Raw genomic sequence first — 23,568 nt, forward strand, 5'->3', positions numbered from 1 at the left:
TGTGTGGCATCACGCCCAGCTAATCAGTATATTTTCTTAACATGTGCATTTCTAAATGCAGGCTTTAGAAGAATTTATCATGAGACACAGGTGTTTTAAGTAGAGGGGTAGAGTCAAACCATACAGCACAGGAGGAAAGCAGTCATGGAAAGTGTTATTAGCTGCCCTAAACAGCACAATTCAGATTCTTAGCAACTGTGGCAAAATCTGTGTCTGATCTGAGTGTCTAACATGATCAGAAGTTGTGGAAAGACGCTCTAAAATATCATCCTTACCCTAAAAGGGCATTATGAAAGACAAGACTAAACAAAAAAGAAGTTAATACAATTAAATGCTAAAATATATAGTACTGACTTTAAAAGCTTGAATAATGTTTTAAAAGGAGGCAGAATCTGAGATTAACTCCCAAGTTAATCAAGTGAATTTTTAAGCTTCTATTACAAAAGACCATCTCACGTAGGCCTATGGAAAGGATAATTAGAAAGGGAGCTTCCATTAAAAATCTTTGTCCACCTGAGTAGTATCTGATCAAATACACAAAGGTCAAAATATACTCAGTATAAAATGAGAACCAAGACCTGTCATGTAGAGGTACAAGATCCCAATAATGAATGTAACTGTACTGTATACCTAAAATGTACCAATAAACTCATTGAGAAAAAAAATACGGGTTTATCTAAATTTCCTAAAAATATATTTCTTTGTAGTAGGAAAACATAAAGGGTAAGAAGACCAACTTTTATGTGGAATTATATAATCCATGTCATCCTGTATCTCAATTTTTTAATCTGTAAAAGGACTAGAGTACTGTTATTCTGAGAAACCAATGATCTTATTTGAAAGCATTTTTACATAAAGTTTTTTAAAATATTGAATTCACCATGGTAAAAATTAGAAAGGACACGGCAACATGTAGACAATTGGCCAAACACTAGTGTAATAGGACAAAACAGAAGGAACATTTCTTAGCACAGACGCGGGAAGGAGAAGTACGATTTATACTGCTTTTCAACTAGACTATCTTTATATGGATTTTGCAATACTGTTTTTAAAAAACCAGAAACAGAAACACAAGATAAATTTCATTTCTATATTTCATAAAACCTACTTGAATACACTTTGAAACAAGAGTACAGCAAAATAGAATATACTTCAAATGTTGAATATACAAACTATTATAGTTCAAATCTGAACACTGGTACTTTCCCTCTTAAAACGTCAACTAAAAAACAGAAAAATAGGAGGAAAGGAAAGGAAAGAAAACAAAAAGGACTGGAGGGGAGGGGAAGGAGGAGGGAGGGGAGCCAGGCATTACGGCTACCTGACAAAGTTCACGCAGAGCCTGCACTTGCAAGTGACAGTAAACTGGAACTCGTGTCTGCGCAGAGGCCAGGCTGAGTGATGATGCAGGCATGGTACAGCAAAAGGCCAGAGCCAACTGTTAGTTTGTCCACAATTAAGAAACTGACAGACTTAAACTACCATATAAAATGTTACATGTAAATTCTATAACAATACTGTGCTAGGTACAAGATTTTTAAAATTTTTCTTTTAATAAAAAAGCTTTACACAAACAAGCCATTAGCTTATTTCAAGAAAGAAAACCAAAAATTAGTCTAAGGCCTTTGTTTTAAATCGGCTTAAGCTATATGATATTTAAAAAAAAAAAATCGCACTAGATCTTTTTTGCTATCCTCTGAAGCTTTTGGATCCATTCAATTCACATTCTAGAATACCTATATTAGCAGAGTCTTCACATAGCACCAGTTAAGTGAGTACTGTGCAAGCACAGTAATAATTGCTGGTATGCATATAAAATGCATCAAAAATCACTGTATGTAACAACAAGATCACCCACCCCAACCCTCCCCACTGAAAACTATGTAACCTCTTACAGACGTTAGTGTTCCAAGTCTTAGTGTAACTTGATGTTGTAGTGAGCTGCTTGGTCCCTTTCACTCCTTTTTCTCATTGACGGGTTCAGTTGTTTGCTACTGTAAGAGGCAGTTTTCTGTCAGCATCTCAATGTGTAGCTCATTTCCCACTGAAACATGGGATAAGTAATTTATTTCCAGTAAGTCTCATTGTTTTCTCATATGCATTAAAAATGTTTTAAAGTCTTCTTTTGACTTTTTTGATGACTGACTTCCGTTGCAAGTATTTATGTCAATACTACCGACAGTCTGAAGTCCAAGGTGGGGTTGCTATTTATTTCTCACATGCCACTAGTCCTTCGGTTTTCATAGTTACAGGAAGGGCAATCGCTGAAGGCGAGCTGACAACCACTACGTGGGTCACTGTCTTATTCCCATCTGTAGGTTTTTCTTCTACCAGCTGCAAAGTTTTCACATCATGTTCCTGCTTTTTTGCCACCGCTTCCGCTTTAACCTCTGGCCCTTTTATGACGGCACTGATAACTCGAGGAGTCTGGCTTGACGCCTGCTGGGCAGGCACAGATAGTCTCATGACAGGCGTTCCGTGGGCTAAGGAAACAGGGGTGAGCGCTCTCACGGCCAGGGGGGTGCCGACAATGTTAATGCTCCCCGACCCAGTCAGGCTTGACTTTGTCTGCAGTTGACACTGTGCTAGTTGCGTGGCTGGGATGGTGATAATTTTGGCAGGCTGCATGGTGATTTTGTCTCCATTTTCGGCAGATGCTGGCATCACGGTAGGGATTGTCTGAATGACGACCTTTGGAGAGGTTGCTGTGGTTGGACTGGTGCTGGTTATTAATGGTGCACCTGCATTAACTGACTGAACGGCCACAGTTGAAATCTTCTGACCCAATGATGTCATCACAACAGGTACTTGCATTGCCACACGAACTGTCCTAGATTGAAAAAGTTGATTATATATTTGATGCTGTTAGAAAATAAGTCTCTTGAACAAAAAGATGAATACAGATAAAAAATGTGTAAAACTAGTGTCCCAATTTTTACAAATGTACTGGCAAGTTCAGAAGTGTAGGGTATGAAATACTGAACATATTAAAAAACCTGACCCTCACATTAGAGTCCACCTCTAAAATGATACAAATCAATCCAGGCTAGTTGAGACATCTACTTTTAACAACAACAACAACAACAAAAATTATCAAGCACAAGCACTTTGAAAAGTCCTTAAAACAATGGTGGGTTCTGAGAATGCCAGCTCACATGTAAAACGAAGGCTTTCGTTTACCGACATCATGCGCCTCCCTTACCTTGGAGCTGCTGCTGCTGCTGCTGCGGACGCCGCAGTGGGTGATCTGGGTGAAGCATCCTGCCCCGGGGAAGAGATACTCACAGCTCTAGCCACACCTTTCTCTGCCCTGGAACAACTGATAGGAGATGAGTTTTTGCCACCACGAACAGAAGCTGCTGCTTTCAGGAGACTTTCTGCAGACAATGACACTCGTTCTAAGGACTTCTCATCGGCAGCTGCTGCCAGATCTTCATTACAGGTTTCACTTTTGTCATCATCGATGACCACTATATTTTTGGGCATATCCTTGAACTGATACACAAGCCTCTGGCCTTCAACCTTCGCAAGAATTCCCCTTTGGTAGTAGTATCTAAAAAGGAGAAAAATGACTAAATAAATCAAATGTATTACTCCCCATTCCCCCCAAAAGACCAGACACTAATAGAAACATTCACTTATTCCAGTAAGGGATGAGAAGAGCTCTTACTTCTTAACCTGCTCCAAAACTAGATTTGGAACAGGAACGAGGTTGTAACATGGTGTCCTAGACCCTGTAACCTTAAGACCTATAGTGTAGCTGAAGTTCAATGTTCAATCCTTTTTTTTTTTGGAGACAGGGTCTCCCTATGTAGTTTGAGACTGACCTGGAACTCACTATGTAGCCCAGGCTGGTCTCGAACTCACAGCGATCCTCCTGCCTCAGCCTCCCGAGTGCTGGGATTACAGGTTTGCACCACCATGTCCGGCGGTAGAATTCTGATTTACACGTGTTATAAAAATTTGATATTATATGGAAAAACTGCCTAAGCCAAATTTAACACAGATGAAGCTGTGGGATATACAAATACTGTCATGAAATCCACCCTGTTCATTTACAAACCCCTTTATCATGTCCACTACAACTGAAGTTTTAGAATTTTTTATTAGTATTATTATTATTATTTTTGGTACTGGAGATTGAATTCGGGTCCTTGCACTTGCAAGGCAGGCAGCAGAACCTCTGAGCTAAATCCCCAGCCCTCGAATCTTTTAAAAAGAACCATACTTAACAACTTCTATGAAGAAATAATGCTTGCTAGGCATGGTGGTGCACACCTGTAATCCCAGCAAGTGGGAGGCTGAAGGAAGAGGATCACTGCAAGTTCAAGGCCAGCCTGGGCTACATAGTGAGTTCAAGTCCAGCCCAAACTGCATAGCAAAACCCTGTCTCCAAAAAAGAAAAAGCAGCCCACCCTTGCACACACCTGCCTTGCTCATCTGCAGCTCCTCCAGGCCCAGGTTTCAACCAATCTCACCAAAATGCCATTCCAATTTGGAACAGGCCATGGAAACCATGTTTACACTTCACAAATTTTCTGGGGACAAAGGCTATTTAATGGAGGACCTGAATAGTACTCATGGAAAAAAAGTTTGCTGAATTTTTGGATCAAAAAGACCCTCTGGCTGTGAACAAAATCATGAAGGACCTGGACCAGTGCCGAGATGGCGGAGTGGGTTCCAGAGCGTCTTTTCACCAATTGCAGGCCTTATGACTGCGTGCAGTGATTATTCTGTAGTACACACGAAGCAGAGGGGAAGGAAGGAGGCAGACTTGAACATTCACTCCTGCCCTGATCAGAGTTCTTCCAAAGGGCCACTTAATTAAGGAATCTGCTCCTCAGTTTCCTCTTGTATGAAGATTTCATGAGCAGATCAGGGTTCTTAGAAAATATACAGATAGGGCTGGGGATTCAGCTCAGTGGTTCTGCCGCCTGCCTCGCAAGCACAAGGACCCGATTTCGATCTCTGGTACAAAAAAAAAAAATGTACAGATAATATCCAACTCTCATGGAACAAGCAGAGAAAGGAAAGTTAAACACTAGATAAGCTTTTGATTTTTATATTGTCTGCAACTTCTGCCCGCAATAAATACAAGTTCCAAGAAAAGAAAAAGGAAAAGCAACAGTCCTAAGTGCAAAAGCTCATTTTCTATAAAAATGGATTCTCCGGTGTTGAAACTGTAGGCCTCTAGATCAAGTCCTTTCTCTCATCTACTACCAAATTTCCAAATTTGAGAAGCTTCTCTAGACCAACCTCCAAGGTTACAGGTTCTATTGAAAGATCTCGAGCTTCTTTTAAAATAGCTGACAAACACTATAAAAAGATACTGTAGTTTTTGTTTGAATACTAGTTCATATGTGTCCTTACCTCAAAGCACGTCCCATGGTTTCATAGTTCATATCTGGCTTGTTCTTATGCTTTCCCCAAAGCTTAGAGACAGCCTTTGAATCCACAAGTTTAAATATGCCCTTTTCTCTCTGAGTCCATTTAATATACCGAGGACAGGTATTTTTATCTTGAAGCAGATCCAAAAGAAACTCCCACAAATAGGTTGTATTGCCTTTTAAAACAAAGCAAGAATAATGATAGAGATTAATTTAAAATTAACAAAATATGTAATTAAAAGCAAATAAATCATGCTTTTTAATAACAGTCCTAAATATACTCTTGCTGTTTCTAGTAGTTCTCTATACTATCATATACTCAATGCTTGGCCCAAATTTATTAATTCAGTTTTGAGTTTTGTTTTTTTTTAATTGAGTTTATTGGTACATTTTAGGTATATAGTACAGTTACATTCATTACTGGGATCTTGTACCTTTACACGACAGGTCTTGGTTCTCATTATTTCCCCTTGTCCCCACTCTCCCTTCACCCCCTCCTCCCCTCCCCAATTTCAGTTTTGAGTTCTGAACTAAGCTTGTACTTATGTTTGTTACAAGCCCAAATTCCATTAGCAACATTTATCAAAGGTATTCAGTTTTATTAAATAGGCAAGTAATACACAACGGAATGTAAGAAACTTGTGGGCATCAATCTTAGGATCTTTTTCTAAGAAATCTACCATGAGGGTTAAGCTTAACTGCCAGTTGAACTGGATGAAGACACTCCTGGAAAGATGAAAGGTGACTGGGTCATGGGCGCTACAATCATCAGTGATGTCCAGCGCTGAACTTGTTAGGAGGGCCCAGTCAGAGGTGGTCATTGTGGGCTGCTCGTGGAGGGCATATCTCTGGCTGGCACTGTTCTGTGCTGACTTCCAGCTGCCATTTAGTCAGCAGCTTTGTCCTCCCACACCCTTCCACTGTGATGTCTCTGCCTTTTAGCCAGCTGACCAGACTGCAACCATGAGCCAAATAAATCTCTTTGAAGTGCAAATGTCAGGTATTTTGTCCAGCTGGGAAAGCTGACTAGGATGTTATGCGGTCTTTAATTCACCTACTAGGCGTGTGCTCTGAGGTACATGTCTTGTAGAGTACCATCCCTTTACTGTATGCTTAAATCCAGACCCAAGCTACTGGCTCCACCAGATTCCAAACTAAACTACTGTATCCTCATCTCCTTCCATTGAAGTTCTTTCCTCTAGCATTTCATGTTCATTTTGGATTTTCCTTAAAATTTGAAACATTCATTAATAACCCACAGTTGAGCCCAAACATTTAAGCATTCTTGTATTATTTTCCTCTAGACTGTAGTCCATTCCGATTGTGTGTGCGCGCACGTGTGTGTGCGTCATTAGGGATTGAACCCAAGTCCTTGCCACTGAGCCATCCTTCCACCCCGCAACCCTTTTTCACAAAGTCGCCCAGGCTGGACTCAAACTGCAGTCCTCCTGCCTTAGTGTCCCAGATGCTGGGATTACTGGCATGCCACACCACCATACCCAGCCCGACTAAATAAAAGTTACTGCCTCTAAAAACAAATGTCTAAAAATTTCTAATCTCCTTCTGATTAAATCTAGTATAGCAAAGATAATAACAGTAAAATAATTTCATTATACAGAAACAACTCAATTAAATACATTTGTGCTTCAGTCCTAAATACAAGCTCCTTAAATGAAAACACTAAAAAGTAACAAGGCGAGTGCAGTATTTCTCAGACATTAGCGACAACACTGGCCCTGGACCATACTACTAGAACGTTTGTTAGTAACCCATAGTTGAGGCCAGTATACATCTCTGGACCTAACAAGATTGACCTTCAACTTCACAGTATTACATTTGCTAATCTCTGAAGCTCTATTATATCAGCATCGCTACCTAAAAAGTACTAAGCTTGCATATCTTTCAACTACAAAGTATGGAGCTGGCAGCATTTTTCTTTTGTGAAAAACCAAGGGATTATCAGGTCCTATAAGTAGACATGTTAAAAGTAGAAATTCTATTCTGGAAGAAATTTTTGTAAAATCCAGAAGATACTTCCAGGAATTTATATGTTTCTGTTTGTTGAAACAAACACTCATCAACATTCCTCAAGTTACCTTTAAATACTCTACCCAAGTTCCCATCCCCAGGTTTTCAAATTAACATTTCTATTTCTGGCTGTAAGGAAAACAAGGGTTCAGAAGGGGAAGTCTTTGTCAGGTAAGGTGTGTGCCTATGACGGAAATGATTATAATTACTTTGCAAAAGAAACACTGGCTGGATTAAGAATCCATGTTTGACTGTAATAACTTAATCTTCACATTGCAACATCTGCCTCAAGTTTAAGACAAATAAATGAAAGGTGATGCAGGGAAGGGGAGGTCAGTGGTAGAACATAACTTGGCACCAAGAGGCTCTAGCACCACTACTCCCCCAAAAAGATTTTGATTGGTCATCACAAAGTTTTTCTCTGGTGCAAAATGTAATGCCTTTGAGTGTAAGTGATACCACTGGTAAGAATTATTTTGAAAATAACTGTACATTTACAGTTCAACTATTACTTAGAACTACTACATTGCATTTTTAAAGTTTTCAATATAAATGAAATGTGAAATGACCAAAGATAGACAAAGAAAAAAAACTTCTGAAATCTGTCCCAAATTGAATAATTTTCTGAACATGTATTCCAAAATGTAAGTAGATGGTAGGGGAGAGGCTGTCTAATAAAATACCAAGTTCTGTTGTAGACTTACTAGAAATTTACCTTTTTAGCCTGCTTTCTGCTTGCCCCGAATTCCTGTATTGCTTCTAGCTAGGTAAGAAATTATGTATGAAACATGAGTCTTAGTTGTAAGCCTCTTCCATTCAGTGGCTCTGTGGGGGGGATGAGTGCTAGTACACATCCATCCATCCCTACAACAATAGCCCTGAAAATGTGACAGTGTCCCAAAGGGACTGTTGGCAAACATAAATGCCTATAGAAGTGCTACAGAGTACAACTGGGCAGGTATTTTGATAAAGCTCCTTAGGGAAAGCTAATCTATCACCAATTAAGAAATACTACCAGAGACAGTACTCCCATATGCTCATGTACTAGAAATAATTTTCCTACAAATGCAAAAATGTCACCTGACTGGGAAAAGAAAGACTCTCATTTCAAAAAAAAACAAAACCATCCCCAAATTACCTTTTCCTTCTCTGGGTTTCTTCTTGATACCTAACTCAGGAGACCCATTGGAAATTGGTGATTGCTGGGTCTTTGGTTTACGGCCAACTGAAAAAATAAAATATCAAAACTGCGTATTGAAAACAGTAAAAATAAAAAACACATGATTAGCAGATTTTCTGATAATATATTATCCATTAAGGGACCAGGAATTTGGCTCAGTGACACTATGCCTGCCTGGCAAGTGCAAGGTCTGGAGTTCAATTCCTCATACCAAAATAAATAAATATTGTTCATTAAACTAAATATTAGATGGGTTAACATGAAAAACTAATTCTAAATTCTAAAAACACTTCTGCAGTTTCTGAAACAGCAGTTGAGTGGTAATCTTACTGAGATCAAACTCAAGGACCTTATGCTTGCAAGGCAGGCATGGAGCCACTGAGCTAAATCCCCACCATTCCCCTCCCCCCTTTTTAAAAAGTGGGGTCTTGCTATGTAGTTCAGACTGGAACTCACTATGTAGCCCAAGATGGCCTTAAACTCATAGGCATGCACTACCATGCCTGGCTTGGTGATTTCAATGGATGTGGCAAACTGGGTATTACTAATCCTCGTTTGTTAATCTTTTATATTGATATAGTAACAGAAACAAATTCTTTCTAAGAAATAAATTCTGTATAAGCATCTTTGTTCTCTCTTGTACAAGATTGTTAGAAACAGCTTTACCTAATTATTCCAGAGGATTTGAGAATCTGTGAAGCCCTTTGAGCTCAAAAGAAGTAAAAAATATTAAAACACTCGTGCTGTAAGCCAGTTTACCAGAATTTAAGCAAAAATGTCTAAATATCCATACTTCTACATGCAAATAAATGCACGATAAGTATTTTTAAAAAATATTTCCAAGTAATTATTTTCTACGTGTGGTGTCTATGCCTTTCTGTTTTGTTTCTCATTTCTGCCAGGCTCTCTCAGCAGATTAGCAGCTATAAAGAACTTTTGGAAAGGCAAAAAAGTTCTACTTTCTACACTAGAGAGGGTATAAATCTGAAATGGGTTAGATCCTCAGCACAGAGGGATGGATGATGCTGGCCTGGAGGGGAAATCTGGAGAGTTCAGGAACACTATTCAATGATACCTGCTTTCAGATTAAATATATCACTACTGACCCCAACTTTCACACACCTAGGATTTCTGATGCCCTCATATTCAGTAACAAGGATTATTCAGATTAACTATATAAACACCTAGGTTGAAATGTCTTAATGTATATGACAAAATGCATAATAGATACACTCTAGGCTAGGATTTCATTTCTGCTAATTCTAATTAGTAAATCTGCTTTGGCAAAAGTTAAAACATCCAGTTCACTGATCTTGTTAGAATGGAGCTCAATTTCTCAATGTAAATACTTTTTACATTTATGAACCAATCAGTAATAAAACTATCTTCTCTGTCTCTAAATTCAAGCACAAAAACTCAATGCTTGAAAAAATAGTCTTTGAAAAAGGTTAGGCTGTGGCTTATAGTTTAGCTGCTAGGAGACAGGCAGGAGGATCACTTCAGCCCAGGAGTTTGAGGCCAGCTGGGCAACTAACTCAAAAAGGCCTTATCAGTAGCATTTGCTAAATAGTGTGACTGGAGAAATTTAACAGTGCATTTCTTGGTAGGAAAACAGGTTCTGTAGTCAATTCTACCTTCTCTTGAAGATCACAATACACATTAGTATATTAAAGGCTCTGGAAATATAGCCTGTGGCTGAGGCAGGAGGACTACTGCCATGAGTTCGAGGCTAGCCTAGGCTACATAGTGAGTTCAAGGCCAGTATGAATTATACTGTCTCAAAAACAAAACAAAAAACCTATTTAACTCTGTAGCTCTCAAATGTACATATAACCACAAAAATATAAATAACTGTACTGATTCTTAATTGACAGCAATTAGCACAGAACACTTTTAAGCAAAAATATTTAAATATACACAACCTCTGCAAATATATTACAAAGGTTATGTGTTTTCAGTTTTATATAATTTTTAAATGGTAATTCACTAATTAATGACTTGCTTGTTTTTAGAGACCGGGTATCCCAATGTAACCCTGGCTGGCCTCAAACTCATAGCAATCCTCCTACCTCAGCCTCCGGAGTGCTGAAATTACAGGTGTGCACTACCACACTCAACCTAAAGGCTTTTAATTTTAGAGACAAGGTGTCATTATGTAGTTCAGGCTGGCCTCAAACTGACTATGTACCCGAGGCTGACCTTCAACTCACCTCCTGCCTCAACCCTAAGGGCTTTTAAAGAGGTAAAATTAGCATTAAACTGGCATATTATTTCCTGGTTTGTGCCATATCACGTCCTGGTTCTCTACACTGCTCCTCCTTTCATGGTCTTTCCATCTTTTTTTCCTTTTTGTTTTTGGTTAGACTCAACTAGCCAAAAGCTTTAGTGGATAGTAAGTGTAATAAGGCCATGTATATGTGTGCCTTTTGCTTTGTAACATATACAGCAGGAACTAATTCTGTCCTCTAATCTCTCATTCGTGCCTTTCTCTGTCTTGGGGGAGGTAATATTGAACCTAGGGCTCCAGCATGGTAAGCGAGCATCTACAACTGAGCTACACCCCAACTCCTGGCACTCTGTCATACCCTTCATTATCTCTCTCAGCACCAAGTGCACGGCAGCAATTTCAAGCATTCTATTTAACGAATAAAACAAAATATTTAAGACAGTTTTCTCTTATTTTTTGCCTTTGATTTCCCCCACTCTAAAATGAGAAGAGAGGGCTGAGACTGTAGCTCAGGGGTACAGCACTCGCCTAGCATGCATGAGGCCCCAGGTTTGATGTCCAGCACTAAAAGAAAAAAAAAAAATTAAGCTGCATACAATTTCAATGTACCTACTAAAGTCTACCTTGGAGCCCAGCCTTAGGTTCACAGTAAATACACAATGTGAAGGAAAAGATAGGGAAGAAAGTACTATAGTTAGATAATTTCCCAGATTTCACTATTATCTTCGTAGGAAAGGATATTTTACACTGCACATATTCTGATGCCGGCACCGTGCTGGGCCCCTCTGCTCGACTGCTGGGATCAGGAGAGCAGAGTGGCAATGCTCTTTACCCACTGGTGAGTTCACTCCAGCCAGAAGTCTCTACTGGCATTCTTAGTATTTTAGAACAGAAAATATAGGCAAGAAGACTATTTGGCTATTTTAAAAAGTGTCCACAAAAAAGGAAAGGTAAGACTATGGAAAATGGAGGAAATAAATAACTTTGCTAACATAATCAAGTATCTATAAAAGGCTCATAAATTAGAAAAATGGTAAGACAAACGTGCAGGATATTTTTTTTCCAAGACCTGTTAAAAGCTCTCTTTCAGGCAAGTTCCTTCAAGGTTTAAATACAAACTCTTTCCTGGATGGGGATGTGGCTCAGTCGTAGCAAGAGCAAGAGCACTTCCCTAGCTCTGGCTTCAATGCCAAGCACCGCAAAAATAAATAAATAAGTAAGTAAGAAAGAAAAAACAAACAGTATAAATATGTCAGAACATAATTTTTTGTCTCTTTGAAATTAGTAACGGTCATAAATCTGTAAAACATTATCTTCTGTGTTCACTGATGGGAATAAAGATACCAGGAAAAAATCTTTCTCAGAAATTTATAAATACACTGTACCTTTTTTCTTTTTCATTGGTTCATGGCTATCTGGTGATGTAGGAATGGGAGAGGTATCCATGGGTTCAGATTCTTCCGTTGACACCTCTACTACAGTTTCTGTAATGACATCTGGCCTCATAGCAGCATGGATAAATTCTGGAGTTGATACACAAGGAGGGACAAACACTTCCACTATAAAAAAAAGTTGAAAAATTAAAATTTCCCACCCCCATCAATACTCCTTATGTGGACAGTTTAATAGCTCAAAGTGCTACTAAGAATAGAACTTTATACCAAGGAGATTAATTTGCTGAAGTGATCTAAAACATACAATAAAGAAAAGCATCTTAAAGGTAAGTAAGTGTTCACCTCCTCCATCACAGTTCCACATTTTTTTTTGTACTGGGGATCAAACTCAGGTCCTTGTGCCTGCAAGAGAGGCGCCCGGACCACTGAGCTAAATCCCTGGTCTAGTTTTACGTATTTTTAAGCATATTATAGGAGAACTCTGAATTATTTTCTTTCTTTTGATTTTTTGAGACAGGGTCTCGTGCTATGTAGTTCAGATTGCTCTGGAACTCTCTGTGTAGCCCAGGCTGGTCTCGAACTCCCAGCGATCCTCCTGCCTCAGCCTCCTGAGTGCTGGGATTGCAGGTGTACACCACCACACCTGGCTAAATTATTTTCATAGTTAGAAAAACATCTGAAAATAACATAATAGTTCTGTAATAATTATTACTTTCCTTCCACAATTTCTTCTTTTGACGGGGACATGCTGTGGATTGAAGGTCTACGGGCCTCATGCTAGGCAAGGGCTCTACCTCTGAGCTGCACCCCAACACTTTTTACTTTTAGACAGGTACAGCATTGCCAAGGCTGGCCTCAAATCTGCAGTAATTTTTGAAGCGAGGTTTTACATTTATTAGACGTATGAAAAGAAATGAAACATGCTCTGCAGAGCAAGTGTGAGCCAATTAAAAGTAGAAAAAGAAGTGTGCTCCACAGAGTGCAAGCGGGCCACAGTGAAAGCACAGCAGCCAAATCTACAGTATTTCTGTCTCTCCTCCGAGGTGCTGGGATTAGAGGTATGTGCTACCACGCCTGGCAGTATTTAACATGTTATTTAATGGAACCATCCTGATATTGTAGCTCACTAAAACAGTACATACAGATTGCTATCCAGTATTCTGCTCCACACACTAATGTAGTGCTGGCTTCCTTCAGATAGGCATCGATAGGCAGGATATGACATTTCCACTTCAAAGTAGAGGTACTTAATACATCCTACTGTAGACTAATACGCTAGCCCATAATGCTGTAATTGTCCTCTCATATCCCTGAATAATCATGAAACGCCTCTTCTAATTAAAATGTGTGTTTGATCTTAACCTTTATCATGAATTTCTGTAAAAGGATCAATCAAGTTAGATTACCATCTGGGCATTAAATTACAATGAGGACTAAGTAAAATGAGTAGAAAGAGACCATAAGAAAACAGTAACTCTGAGGTGGACAGGACTGTAAAGAAAATGACCTGCCTCCTCTCTCTACCATGGACGCTTCCCTGGCATCACTGCCTGTTTACCAATGGATCCAAAGCAGGCCCCATGTGCCTCACTCCTAGAGACCACAAAGGCTGGCGTTTACCCAGAATTAAAGAAACAGACATAATGAGTAGCTACTCTATAAAGATCTGTATGTCTGTGTGGGCATTTTCTGTACTACTTACTATGGCATTAAAGAATTTGAGGGTCCTACCAAAAGGATCGATTATACTGTCAGATCGTCATGTATAATAGACTTTTGAGAATTCCAACAATACCCTTGCATTTAAAAAGAAGTCCATATTCTATTAAAAAGCAAAAGACACGTCTAATATAAACAGGAACAGTCTTCATACCAGGACTTCTGGAATCCCTCAAGCAGGTAGGAGACTCCATATGAAGCAGGGCTTCGGCAGCTTCAATTGTCTTATCAGTGCAGTGGGCATTACTGCTGTGAACTGACGCTTCCACTGGGGAGAAAACAGATACTCAATTAAAAATGAACTACAAAAATAGTTCAATGTATAAGTTAATTCATTTATTTACACAGCTAGGTCCTCTTAGTTCACTGGAAATAAAGTTTTGTACTTATCTGTTTCCTTTTTGTAAGTCTTTTTTGTCTGTAACTTGTACTCTATTAAGATAATGATACACAATGTTATCGACTGTTATTCTTTGTTACAAAATTTTGGTTTATTTTCTCATAGAATATTTTTAAATACTTTATTAATATCTACTTAGATTATAGTAAGTTTTTCTAAATCAAAAATAAATAAAAATGAATTAATCATATTACTCAACATAAACACATTTTAAGAAATAAACTTTCCGGGGAAGGGAGGAGGGGTGAAGGGAGGGCACGGACAAGGGGAAAAAATGAGAACCAAGACCTGTCATGTAAAGGTACAAGATCCCAATGATGAATGTAACTGTACTGTCTACCTAAAATGTACCAATAAACTCAATTTTTTTAAAAAAAGAAACTTTCATGTGAATAACTACATTAATCACTGATACTGCCTCATTTTTCTATAATTGGTGTAGAACTAATGTATCAGTATTTTATAAAATGAATACTGATCTAAAAGGAACCAGCGATACTGATTAGAAATTGAGAATGTCCCAGATCTCCAAATGAAAAGAGACCTCCCCCAGTTTTTTTGTTTTGTTTTCTTTTTTATTGTTGAAGACAAGCCTCTCACTATGCAGCCCAGGCTAGCCTCAAACTGGAGTTCCTCTGCCTCAGCCTCCCAAGTGCTGGAATTACAGGCATGTGCTACTATTACCCTGCTAAGACAGACTCTTGAAATTTGAGTTCCCCATCAAAACTAACAGATGTATGTGTTTGAGTATTATCAAGCACTTTGGGGTCAATAATGTATTTTGATATATTGCAACCAAAAAAGGAATAATACCTAGAAAAATCAGATACACTACTTTCTAATTTAATTCAATGAATTTATTTGATTCTTACAAACTATCCCAGATGAGCAAGCAGATAATCTCTAGGCAGAGCTACCTGCAGATTGACAAGATTTGCTTTAGCACAATACAACCCAAGAACTCTGTTCTTCATTAGCTTTTTTCTTCAAAAATCTCCCTGGAGATTGCTGGGTTTTACCAAACAAAAAAAAATTTTAGGAGTTTTTTTCCTTTTGCCCCCATAGAGCCTTTTCTAATTCCACCAACCTTTGCTCCTCTCTTCTACACTTTCTTTATGCTTTGCTATTAAGTTACTTGTGTAAACAGTAAAGTACATAAGCAGTGGTTTGGGCTCAGGTCCAGCAGCTTAAATTCTAGTCTGCCACTCAGGCAGGCAATTTAATCTCTTAAGCCTCAGTTTCCTTTCCTCTCTCACAAAACATGACTATTATTTACCTCAAGTAAAGTGCAATGATTCCCATAAAAAATTTTGCACGATACCTGGCACATAAATAATGCAACTTCTTTTGTTTCTACATTTTAAAAAAACTACTGGTGATTACTTATTGCTCCTTTAAGAGTCTATGCTCAAGGTCAAAGGGGCTACCTTCACCCAACTATCTATCCACTATAGTTCCTGACACAGACTTTTCACACAGCTGGCACACAAGTAATTCTTGTATGTGCTGAATTAAGGACAAGCCCACTGACCCTAAGGAAACCGGCATGTCAGGAACAAATCTACTATCTTAATGACGTATTATTAATTACACATTCAGACTTAAAATTCTGAATACTTTACTGAGTAAAAGGTTGTGAAACATTCATATGTACAGTTTTTAGCTGGATTTCTCTCAAGATGTCCCTTAAAGGAATTAAAAGTAAATGTTTATACAAATTTCATAAAATCCTATTACAAATTCACAAGTTCCACATAGTTAGGATATGATTTTTTTTTTTTTTTTGGTGGTACTGGGGATTGAACTCAGATCCTTGCGCTTGCGAGGCAGGCCACCGAACAGCTGAGCTAAATCCCCGGCCCTAGGATATGAACTTTTAAAAAATGTTTTCAAGACTTTTAATTGGGGAAAAAAATCCACTTAGCCGTGGGGAAAAAAAAAAAAAAAATCACCAAATGCTGTGCTTGCTTCAGCAGCACCAAAAAATTCACCAAATGCTAAAGCCTCAGGCTTAAACACCAGTCATTTGGAGAATGTTTGTTTAAAAATCCAGGGACTGTTTTACCACCTGTTGCACATCATCCACACTCTCAACCAAGGTACTAGGTCTCTCCAGTTGCTCTTTCCATTTATGGCAATCTGCTCAAAGCTAAACGCTTCCAGAGAGGCAGCCAACTCTCTAAGTAAATCTATCTTTAGGTGACCCTGCTTACTCTTATCTGCAGCTTCACTGAAGCAAAGGATTCAATCAGCCTTCCTAGCTCAACTTGAAGAACCTTAGCATTAAGTATAAAATACACTACTATTCTCAAGTATGTTTTTCAAAGTGCCTCCCTACAATCCTCAATACACTAATGAAACTCAGGTTTTTAAAATTTAACCTAGGAAACATTATCTTTAAAAAGTCAGCTTGGTGTTGTCATTTCTGTTGTCTTAGGTGCTATTAATAACCATCCTGGGAAAACTAATTCCTTATGTAATTGTATTAAAACACTGCCGTATTAAAGTCAGAGCTTCCAGTATTTCAGAATTACACATAAGCAGAATTTTACTAGATTTTAACACGTTTAAGTCATAAGCAAGATGCTATTGCCAAAATGCACCAGGCATTCTAAGGCAGTTTGAGGTAAATCCCCCAGTACCAGGGGAACTCAGGAACTTGCATTTGCAAAGCAGGTGTGGCTTGAGGTACATTTTCAAAGCCATGAACTTTATGTTATAAAGTTTATGTAAGTAAAATTCCCTCTACCCTCCCTAATATCGGGGATTGAACCCAGGACCTCATGCAAACTAGATAAACCCTGTACCACTGAGCACACCTAAGCCCTTTATTTATTTGTTCGTTTATTTTTGAGACAGAGTCTCGCTAAATAGCCCACTGGCCTTAAACTTGTGATCTTCCTGCCTCAGTCTCCCAAGGAGCTGGGATTACAAACTGGATTTATAGGTGTACACCAGCATGCACAGCTTAATTTCTACCTTTTTTGATAATTGCTATTTTACTTTTTGCTGTTTTTATCTACCAAGTCAAATACTGCTCCACACACAAAAAATTTAAAAGCCAACTCTCAAATCAGTTTATAATGCAATATTTCCAAGAATATATTACCCATATTATAAAAGTGAGCACTATGTACCTTTGTTTGTTGACATAAGTTTATAATTTTTTTTTGAGACAGGGTCTCACAGTATAGCCCAGGCTAACCTCAAGCTGATGATCCTCCTGCCTCAGCCTTCTGAAGGCATGTACCACCATACCCAGCTAACAAGAAATTTTTGCTAAGAGCAATTAAGATATACTTTTCCTAGTCATGTTTCTGCTATTTTAAAATTTATTTTAATGCTATTTTTTCAGATCAATAATTCAAATAATTTGAAAGTGCACAATTCTAAAGTATAAACAAGAATATAAATGTTGTGTGATCAAAGTAAGTAAACTAAAAGAAACAGCTAAAAAAAAGAAAACATTTCTTATCTCATCTAAAATTTGATTGACTAGTATTGTGTCTAAGTCCATGGTATGAAATTTATGACAGGAAAAACTATGCAACTCATTATAATAGTAGAAATGGTAAAATTAAAAGTAATTGAGTAGGTATCATTTTCTAGTTGTTGATATTGCTGGTTGATCCTCCTTGAAGAAATAAATGCCATAAAATACATTACAGAAATTATTTTAACCATAGTGCTTGTTTGTACCTTCCTTCACTATTGGTAAAAATATTCTTGTTCCATTTCTATCTCTCTAATCAACTGGTGTTTGTATGGTAAGAGTATTCCAGACTCACTCAACAGCTGTTAGAAAATACCAAACTTGGTAATTAAGTCTGACAAGAGGCATAACTCTCAGCTTTGCATAAGAGAATGCTGGCAATGGATGCAGTACATAACAATGTTCTCAGTCAAAAATAAAATTTAGTAGCAACTTAGTTTGAGAGCAGTGGGGGAAAAATGAGAAAACACTTCATTAAGTGATAGTTCCCTATATCCAACGCCATAAACTATAATTACAAGGTCATCCTTCACTCTGCTACTACCCTAACTTACAGTTTTTCTTCTAATGCCCCCAGGCTCTAACACAAATAATACAATAAATGGAGAAGAAGGTAAAAGTCTGGGATATCGACCTTTATCTTGTTTCCCTTGACCTGCTGCTAATCAATACAGTGGCGGTTGCAAGGTATAAAAGGGAAAAGGAACTTATTTTCTAAACCAGCTCTGTCCAATAAAATAAGTCATATATAATTGTTTTCAGGATTGAGGATTGAACTCAAGACCTTTTCACCAAACACAGCCACATCCCTGGCCCACTTTTTTATTTTTATTAGTACATACTTGCAGTACATAATGCTAACATTCACTGTCGGAGATGTGGTACATGTACATAACACATTTTTGTCCCCCTTCCCCTCCACCCACCTTTTAAATTTTTCTTTACCAGCATCAGATTCACTTATTTGGTGTAAGTCTTTATCTAAAGTTCCCAGCTCATTTTTTATTTTGAGACAGGGTCTTGCTACACTGCACCGGTTAGGCTGAAACTTGCAATCCTCTTGCCCCAGCCTCATAAGAATGCTGAGAATACTGTATACCACTACACCTGGCTTAAGTCACATGTAATTTAAAATTTTTCAGTGACCACAGTTTTAAAAGTGCAAGGAAAGCGAAATGAATACCCTTCATTTAACACAGTATTTTATCCAAAACATAGCCATTTATATTCAATATAAAGAGGTTTAAACCACATTTCAAGTACTCAAAAGCCACTTGTGGCTAGTGGCTACCACACTGAACCATGAATTAAACATCACTGTATTTCAACTATTCTCAATTTATTGTTTGGATGGAGAACTCTTTTACATTCAAATTACTGAGGACTGCAAAGACATTCTGATGTTACTTATTAAAATTATTTACTAGTTCATTTAAAATAATTCTTATTTATAGACAATATTTTTATGAAAAATAACTTTAAAACAAAAACCCTGACGCAGAGGGTGGGTAATTACTTCTAGAGATCAAAGCCAGGGCCTTGCACATGTTAAGCAGGCACTCTTATACCCAACGACATCCTCTAGTCCTGCAAAGCTTTTTAGTAGTACTGCATTTAATAGAAAGCAGATGGATTTATCCATCTCCTTCTTCCATGGATATGTCTGAATATCACAACAGCCTCTAGAAAACTTCACTGTATACTTGTATATTATGAAAAGTTTGACTTCCCAGATCTGAAATGTGTAGGACTCCCAGAATGCCCACATCAGCTTGGTTTTTTGAGAAACACAGCTGTAATTTGTCATCAAACGTAATAAATAACTAAATTCTATGCTCATGTTTCTGTAAGTTTTAGCTTCTACACATAAACAGTGTACACATGAAAATCTGTGATTCTTTCAGTAAAACATTGTCCACTTAAATATAGAGGATTAATGAAAAAAGTCTGTATTTCTTTGCATCTTTTGAAACGAGTTATACAAGGAGTTATTTTAAACAACGCCAAGAATTCCATGTTCCTTGCCCTTCTCTACCAACTAAATTTGTTTCTAAAGGAAATCATTTTATGTTGAATTATCCTTATTGAAATTTTGCATACTAGTGTTACTCTGGCTTTATTTTTTTTTCGGACAGTCTTACTTTGTAGTGCAGGCTGGCCTCAAACTCATGATGATCCTCTTGCTGAATTCAGCCTCCCAAGTGCTGGGATTACAGATGTGTGCTGCCCTGACCAGCAAATTTGTTCTTCCTTTGTTTTTTGCTTTTGCTTTTTTGTTTTTTTGGTACCAGGAATCAAAACTCAGGTCCTTATATTTGCAAGGCAGGCAGTGTAACCACTGAGCTAAATCCTCGGCTCCAAATTTGTTCTCATATCAATTTTAGTATTAATGCTGAAATTCTGAAGAGTAATTTTTTCTGAAAAGTAACTTTTTTCAATAGTTTCCCCCCCGCCAGGATTGGGGACAGAACCCAGGGCCTCCTGCACGTAGTTCTACCAATAATTATACTCTCAGAGCACAAATAAGTTATTCTTATTATTATACCCCACACGCAATGGGATGGAACTCAGGACCCTGCACTTGCTAGGCAGGCACAGCGCCAATGAGCTATCCCAGGCCCACAAATACATCTTTTAAAAAACAAAAATTAATGCTCTTCTATCTTTATTTCAACACATGCTTCCAATCTTTTCACATACTGCTCAAGTGTTTTGTTTTTTCTTCCAATTTGATGATCTTTTCAGATTTGGTATTCCAAACCTGAAAATCTGGTATCTGAAGGGCTTCTTAGCAGTTTGGATACCAAATACTCAAAGCTTACTAGGTACTCCAATTTATATGACATGAGATTGTTTCCATTTCAAATTTCATGATGAACTTTGACAAACTTTGACAGATTTGGGGGAAGGGTTAGTGAAAATGTTTTGGTTACATTTCCAGAAAAATCTCCCCCCTTCACTTAATACAGCAAAAGTTCTGGTGACCTCTTCTCAAATTAAGAAAAATTACAAAGTCAAGGAATGCATATGTAGGAGTAAAAAGGCAGATTATAAACTGAAAATCTCAGACAAAAATCCAGACTATGTACACAGAATACTTACATATAAATATTAGTAAAGTAATGTTGGGCATTTATTTTTCTTACATTATTCTGTATCTACTAAAACGGCGCTGAAATTACTCAGTTAAGGAGATCAAAGACTTCCTCAACAGCTATACATAGCATCAAGTTCCAATTAGGCACACATTTACATTTTCAAAAACTAGCTAAAATTAACCTCTCAATTACCAACCTTAAAGACATATTCACTCACATGATAAAGTACTTTTTAAAACTCAAAAAGTTAAAAGAAGCCTTAACTTTCCATTAAATATTTCTGAGCTACTCATAATTTTAGAGCTTTAAAAATTCTTAGAGCTCACCTAGTCAACCTTGTTCTCTTAACAGGAAATGAAGCCCTAGAGAGGTAAAGTCCCCAGTACACACTAGTTTTAGTGACAGCCAGATACAGACCCTCAAAACTCCAGACCTTCAGGCTCAAGGCTCATTCTCTAGCATCATGTTCCCAATGAAGGCTTTTAAACTATGTCAAGTCTTGACCACAAAAATATTTCATACGCTAAAATGACAGTGATTTACAATAAATGTTCATCTATTTCATTCTTGAAACTTCTTTGACTCCATTAAATATTAATAGTTAAAGGAGTGCCCATATGTAATCTTTAAGTTCTAAAAGGGGGAAATAAAAGCAATGCAGTATATCCTCTGGTACCATTTTCATCTGTCTCAATTCAACTAAAATCTTTGTTAAGAATTCTCTTGATGAACGCGACAATTTCCCTCAAGGAGACAAAAAGTATCCGTGTCCATTTTATAAACACAAAATTTAAAAAACATTATTCTCCTAATGCCACTGTAAACTGACAGTCATAACAACTTACAACCATGAATTTTAATTTTCTAGGCCGGTCTTTCCTCTTCAACTTTTGACTCACTGAATAAACCTTGGGTAAATCGGCAAGCCTGTCTCAAGTTTCTTTCTAAAATACAGCCTTGGGGAGCTTCAGATTACATGAACACGATGGAGGAAAAACTGAAAAATAATCATACGCAAAACACATTCGTTATAGAACATTATGACCAAAAAGGAAACTTTAATTCTAAGATATGTATACAGAACATAAAGAAAATGAGTAAGGCTGGAAAATGGCATTTAGCTTTTTAAAAATCTGTCAAAGCTGAGGGTGTGACTCTGGTAGAGCACTTGTTTAGGCTGTCAGAGGCCCAGGGTTCAGATCCTCAGCACCACAAAACAAAAACAATAATCAGAAATTAAAAACCCTTGTCAAAAGAAAACTAAATTTGTATTTTCAAACTAAAGACTGTCTATATAATACCCACGCCAACCAGAATATCTATAGGTCATATTGTTTCTTGATAATTCCAAAAGTTCATGAAAAAAAAAAAAAAAAAAAGCCCCACTGACAAAGTTAAGTCCTCTTTACTTTTATAGGATTTTTCAAAATTCTGACTGCAGGAGCTAAAGTTCCCTCAAAAGTGTTAAGCACTGGATACAAGAGCTTTTAAAATGTACACATACAAATATCACTGATGCAAGAATTCTCAGTACCAACAATATAAACCTAAAACTTTACACTAATTCATGTCACATTACTAATGGACCAAACATACACAAAGGAACGAAGCTATCATTGTGTTCTGCCTTTCAGTCACTGAAACAACTGTCAAAAAATTTTTTTTCTCAGTACGCTGCTTTTTCTCTGGGCATCTGAAACATGTAATATTACAATGAAATAAAGGCAGTTTGCCATAACGTGTTATACAATACATATGGCTATTACTCCAGATTTTATTTAAAGTTCTGTTAAATTTAGATACACAAAACATGTGTTCATAATTTCGCCCTAGTTGAACTGAATCAAGTCTCGCCAACCAAACTAACTTCAAGACCCCTACCTAAAAACAATGGATGGAAAAGAGCGTAACATCTTTCACGTTACTGTTCGGAAACTATTTTCGAATTCCCTTCGATGCGACAAAACCCCGAGGACGGAATACACATATTTACTACAGAAAGCAGAGAGCATTCAAGCAGCGTTCCAACGATCTAGAGCCCTCACTGCGCTGTCTACTAGTAAAGCTGCTTTTTCTGTGTAACTTAAGTCCGTGCCCTTCCGCTGCAGCAGTGGCGCTGCACATCCCCCACCCCTGCGGCCACTTCCGTGTTTACACTCCTCTTCCCTCCAATTCCATGCGTACAATGTCAGCTTCACTCCCGCCCAATCTTCATTGGCCCAGTGCGAGCCCATGGTCCCGCCCCCAGGAATGAACGTTCTCATTTGGAACATCTCAGGGAGCAGATTGGAACCGTGGGCCTGTCAATCCCAAGCGTTCTGTCCTCTCCTAGGCGCTTCCGCTGTGGTGGGAGGTTTGGGGGAGGGGAAAGGGGGCAATTCCGTGCAGAGACTTCCCTGGGGCCGAGACGCCCTCCCGCCCAGCCTACTCCTTCACATTCACCCAGTTTACAAAAGATACTTGCTTTTCTCTGACCCCCCACGCACCAGGTCAGGGGTACAAATTATACTCCGTGTCCTTCCCGTTCTCCCCCCCAAAACAACACCCACGAGGGAAGGGGCACAAATCTAGTTTCCTCACAGCCCCCGTCAGCCGAGGCGGGAGGCGGGCCGGGGGCGCCGTCCCGGCTGCTCTCCACCATA

General features: G+C 38.2%; 1 protein-coding gene and 1 pseudogene across 6 annotated transcripts in view; one reads left to right on the plus strand and one right to left on the minus strand.

Annotated features, from left to right (window-relative positions):
* Positions 1–1,071: 1,071 nt before the first annotated feature.
* Elf2 (E74 like ETS transcription factor 2) overlaps positions 1,072–23,568 on the minus strand; it is a 72,458-nt gene continuing 49,961 nt past the window's right edge. For 2 of the 6 annotated variants that reach the window (XM_033760029.1, XM_010633911.3), the window contains 6 exons: positions 14,090–14,203; positions 12,208–12,381; positions 8,554–8,640; positions 5,371–5,563; positions 3,203–3,553; positions 1,074–2,830 (listed from right to left, as the gene is read on the minus strand). In XM_033760029.1, the coding sequence (XP_033615920.1) occupies positions 2,209–2,830; positions 3,203–3,553; positions 5,371–5,563; positions 8,554–8,640; positions 12,208–12,381; positions 14,090–14,129 (1,467 nt within the window). In that variant the 5' untranslated portion in view covers positions 14,130–14,203 and the 3' untranslated portion in view covers positions 1,074–2,208. Of the gene's footprint in view, positions 2,831–3,202; positions 3,554–5,370; positions 5,564–8,553; positions 8,641–12,207; positions 12,382–14,089; positions 14,204–23,568 lie in introns of all 6 variants that reach the window. The other 4 variants (XM_019208911.2, XM_019208910.2, XM_010633908.3 and 1 more) reach the window with 4 other exon arrangements.
* Positions 4,007–5,456, plus strand: LOC104868934 (annotated as a pseudogene).

This window comes from Fukomys damarensis, unplaced genomic scaffold, assembly GCF_012274545.1.
Source record: "Fukomys damarensis isolate Sample0158 unplaced genomic scaffold, DMR_v1.0_HiC HiC_scaffold_38, whole genome shotgun sequence".
NCBI classification, from domain to species: domain Eukaryota; kingdom Metazoa; phylum Chordata; class Mammalia; order Rodentia; family Bathyergidae; genus Fukomys; species Fukomys damarensis.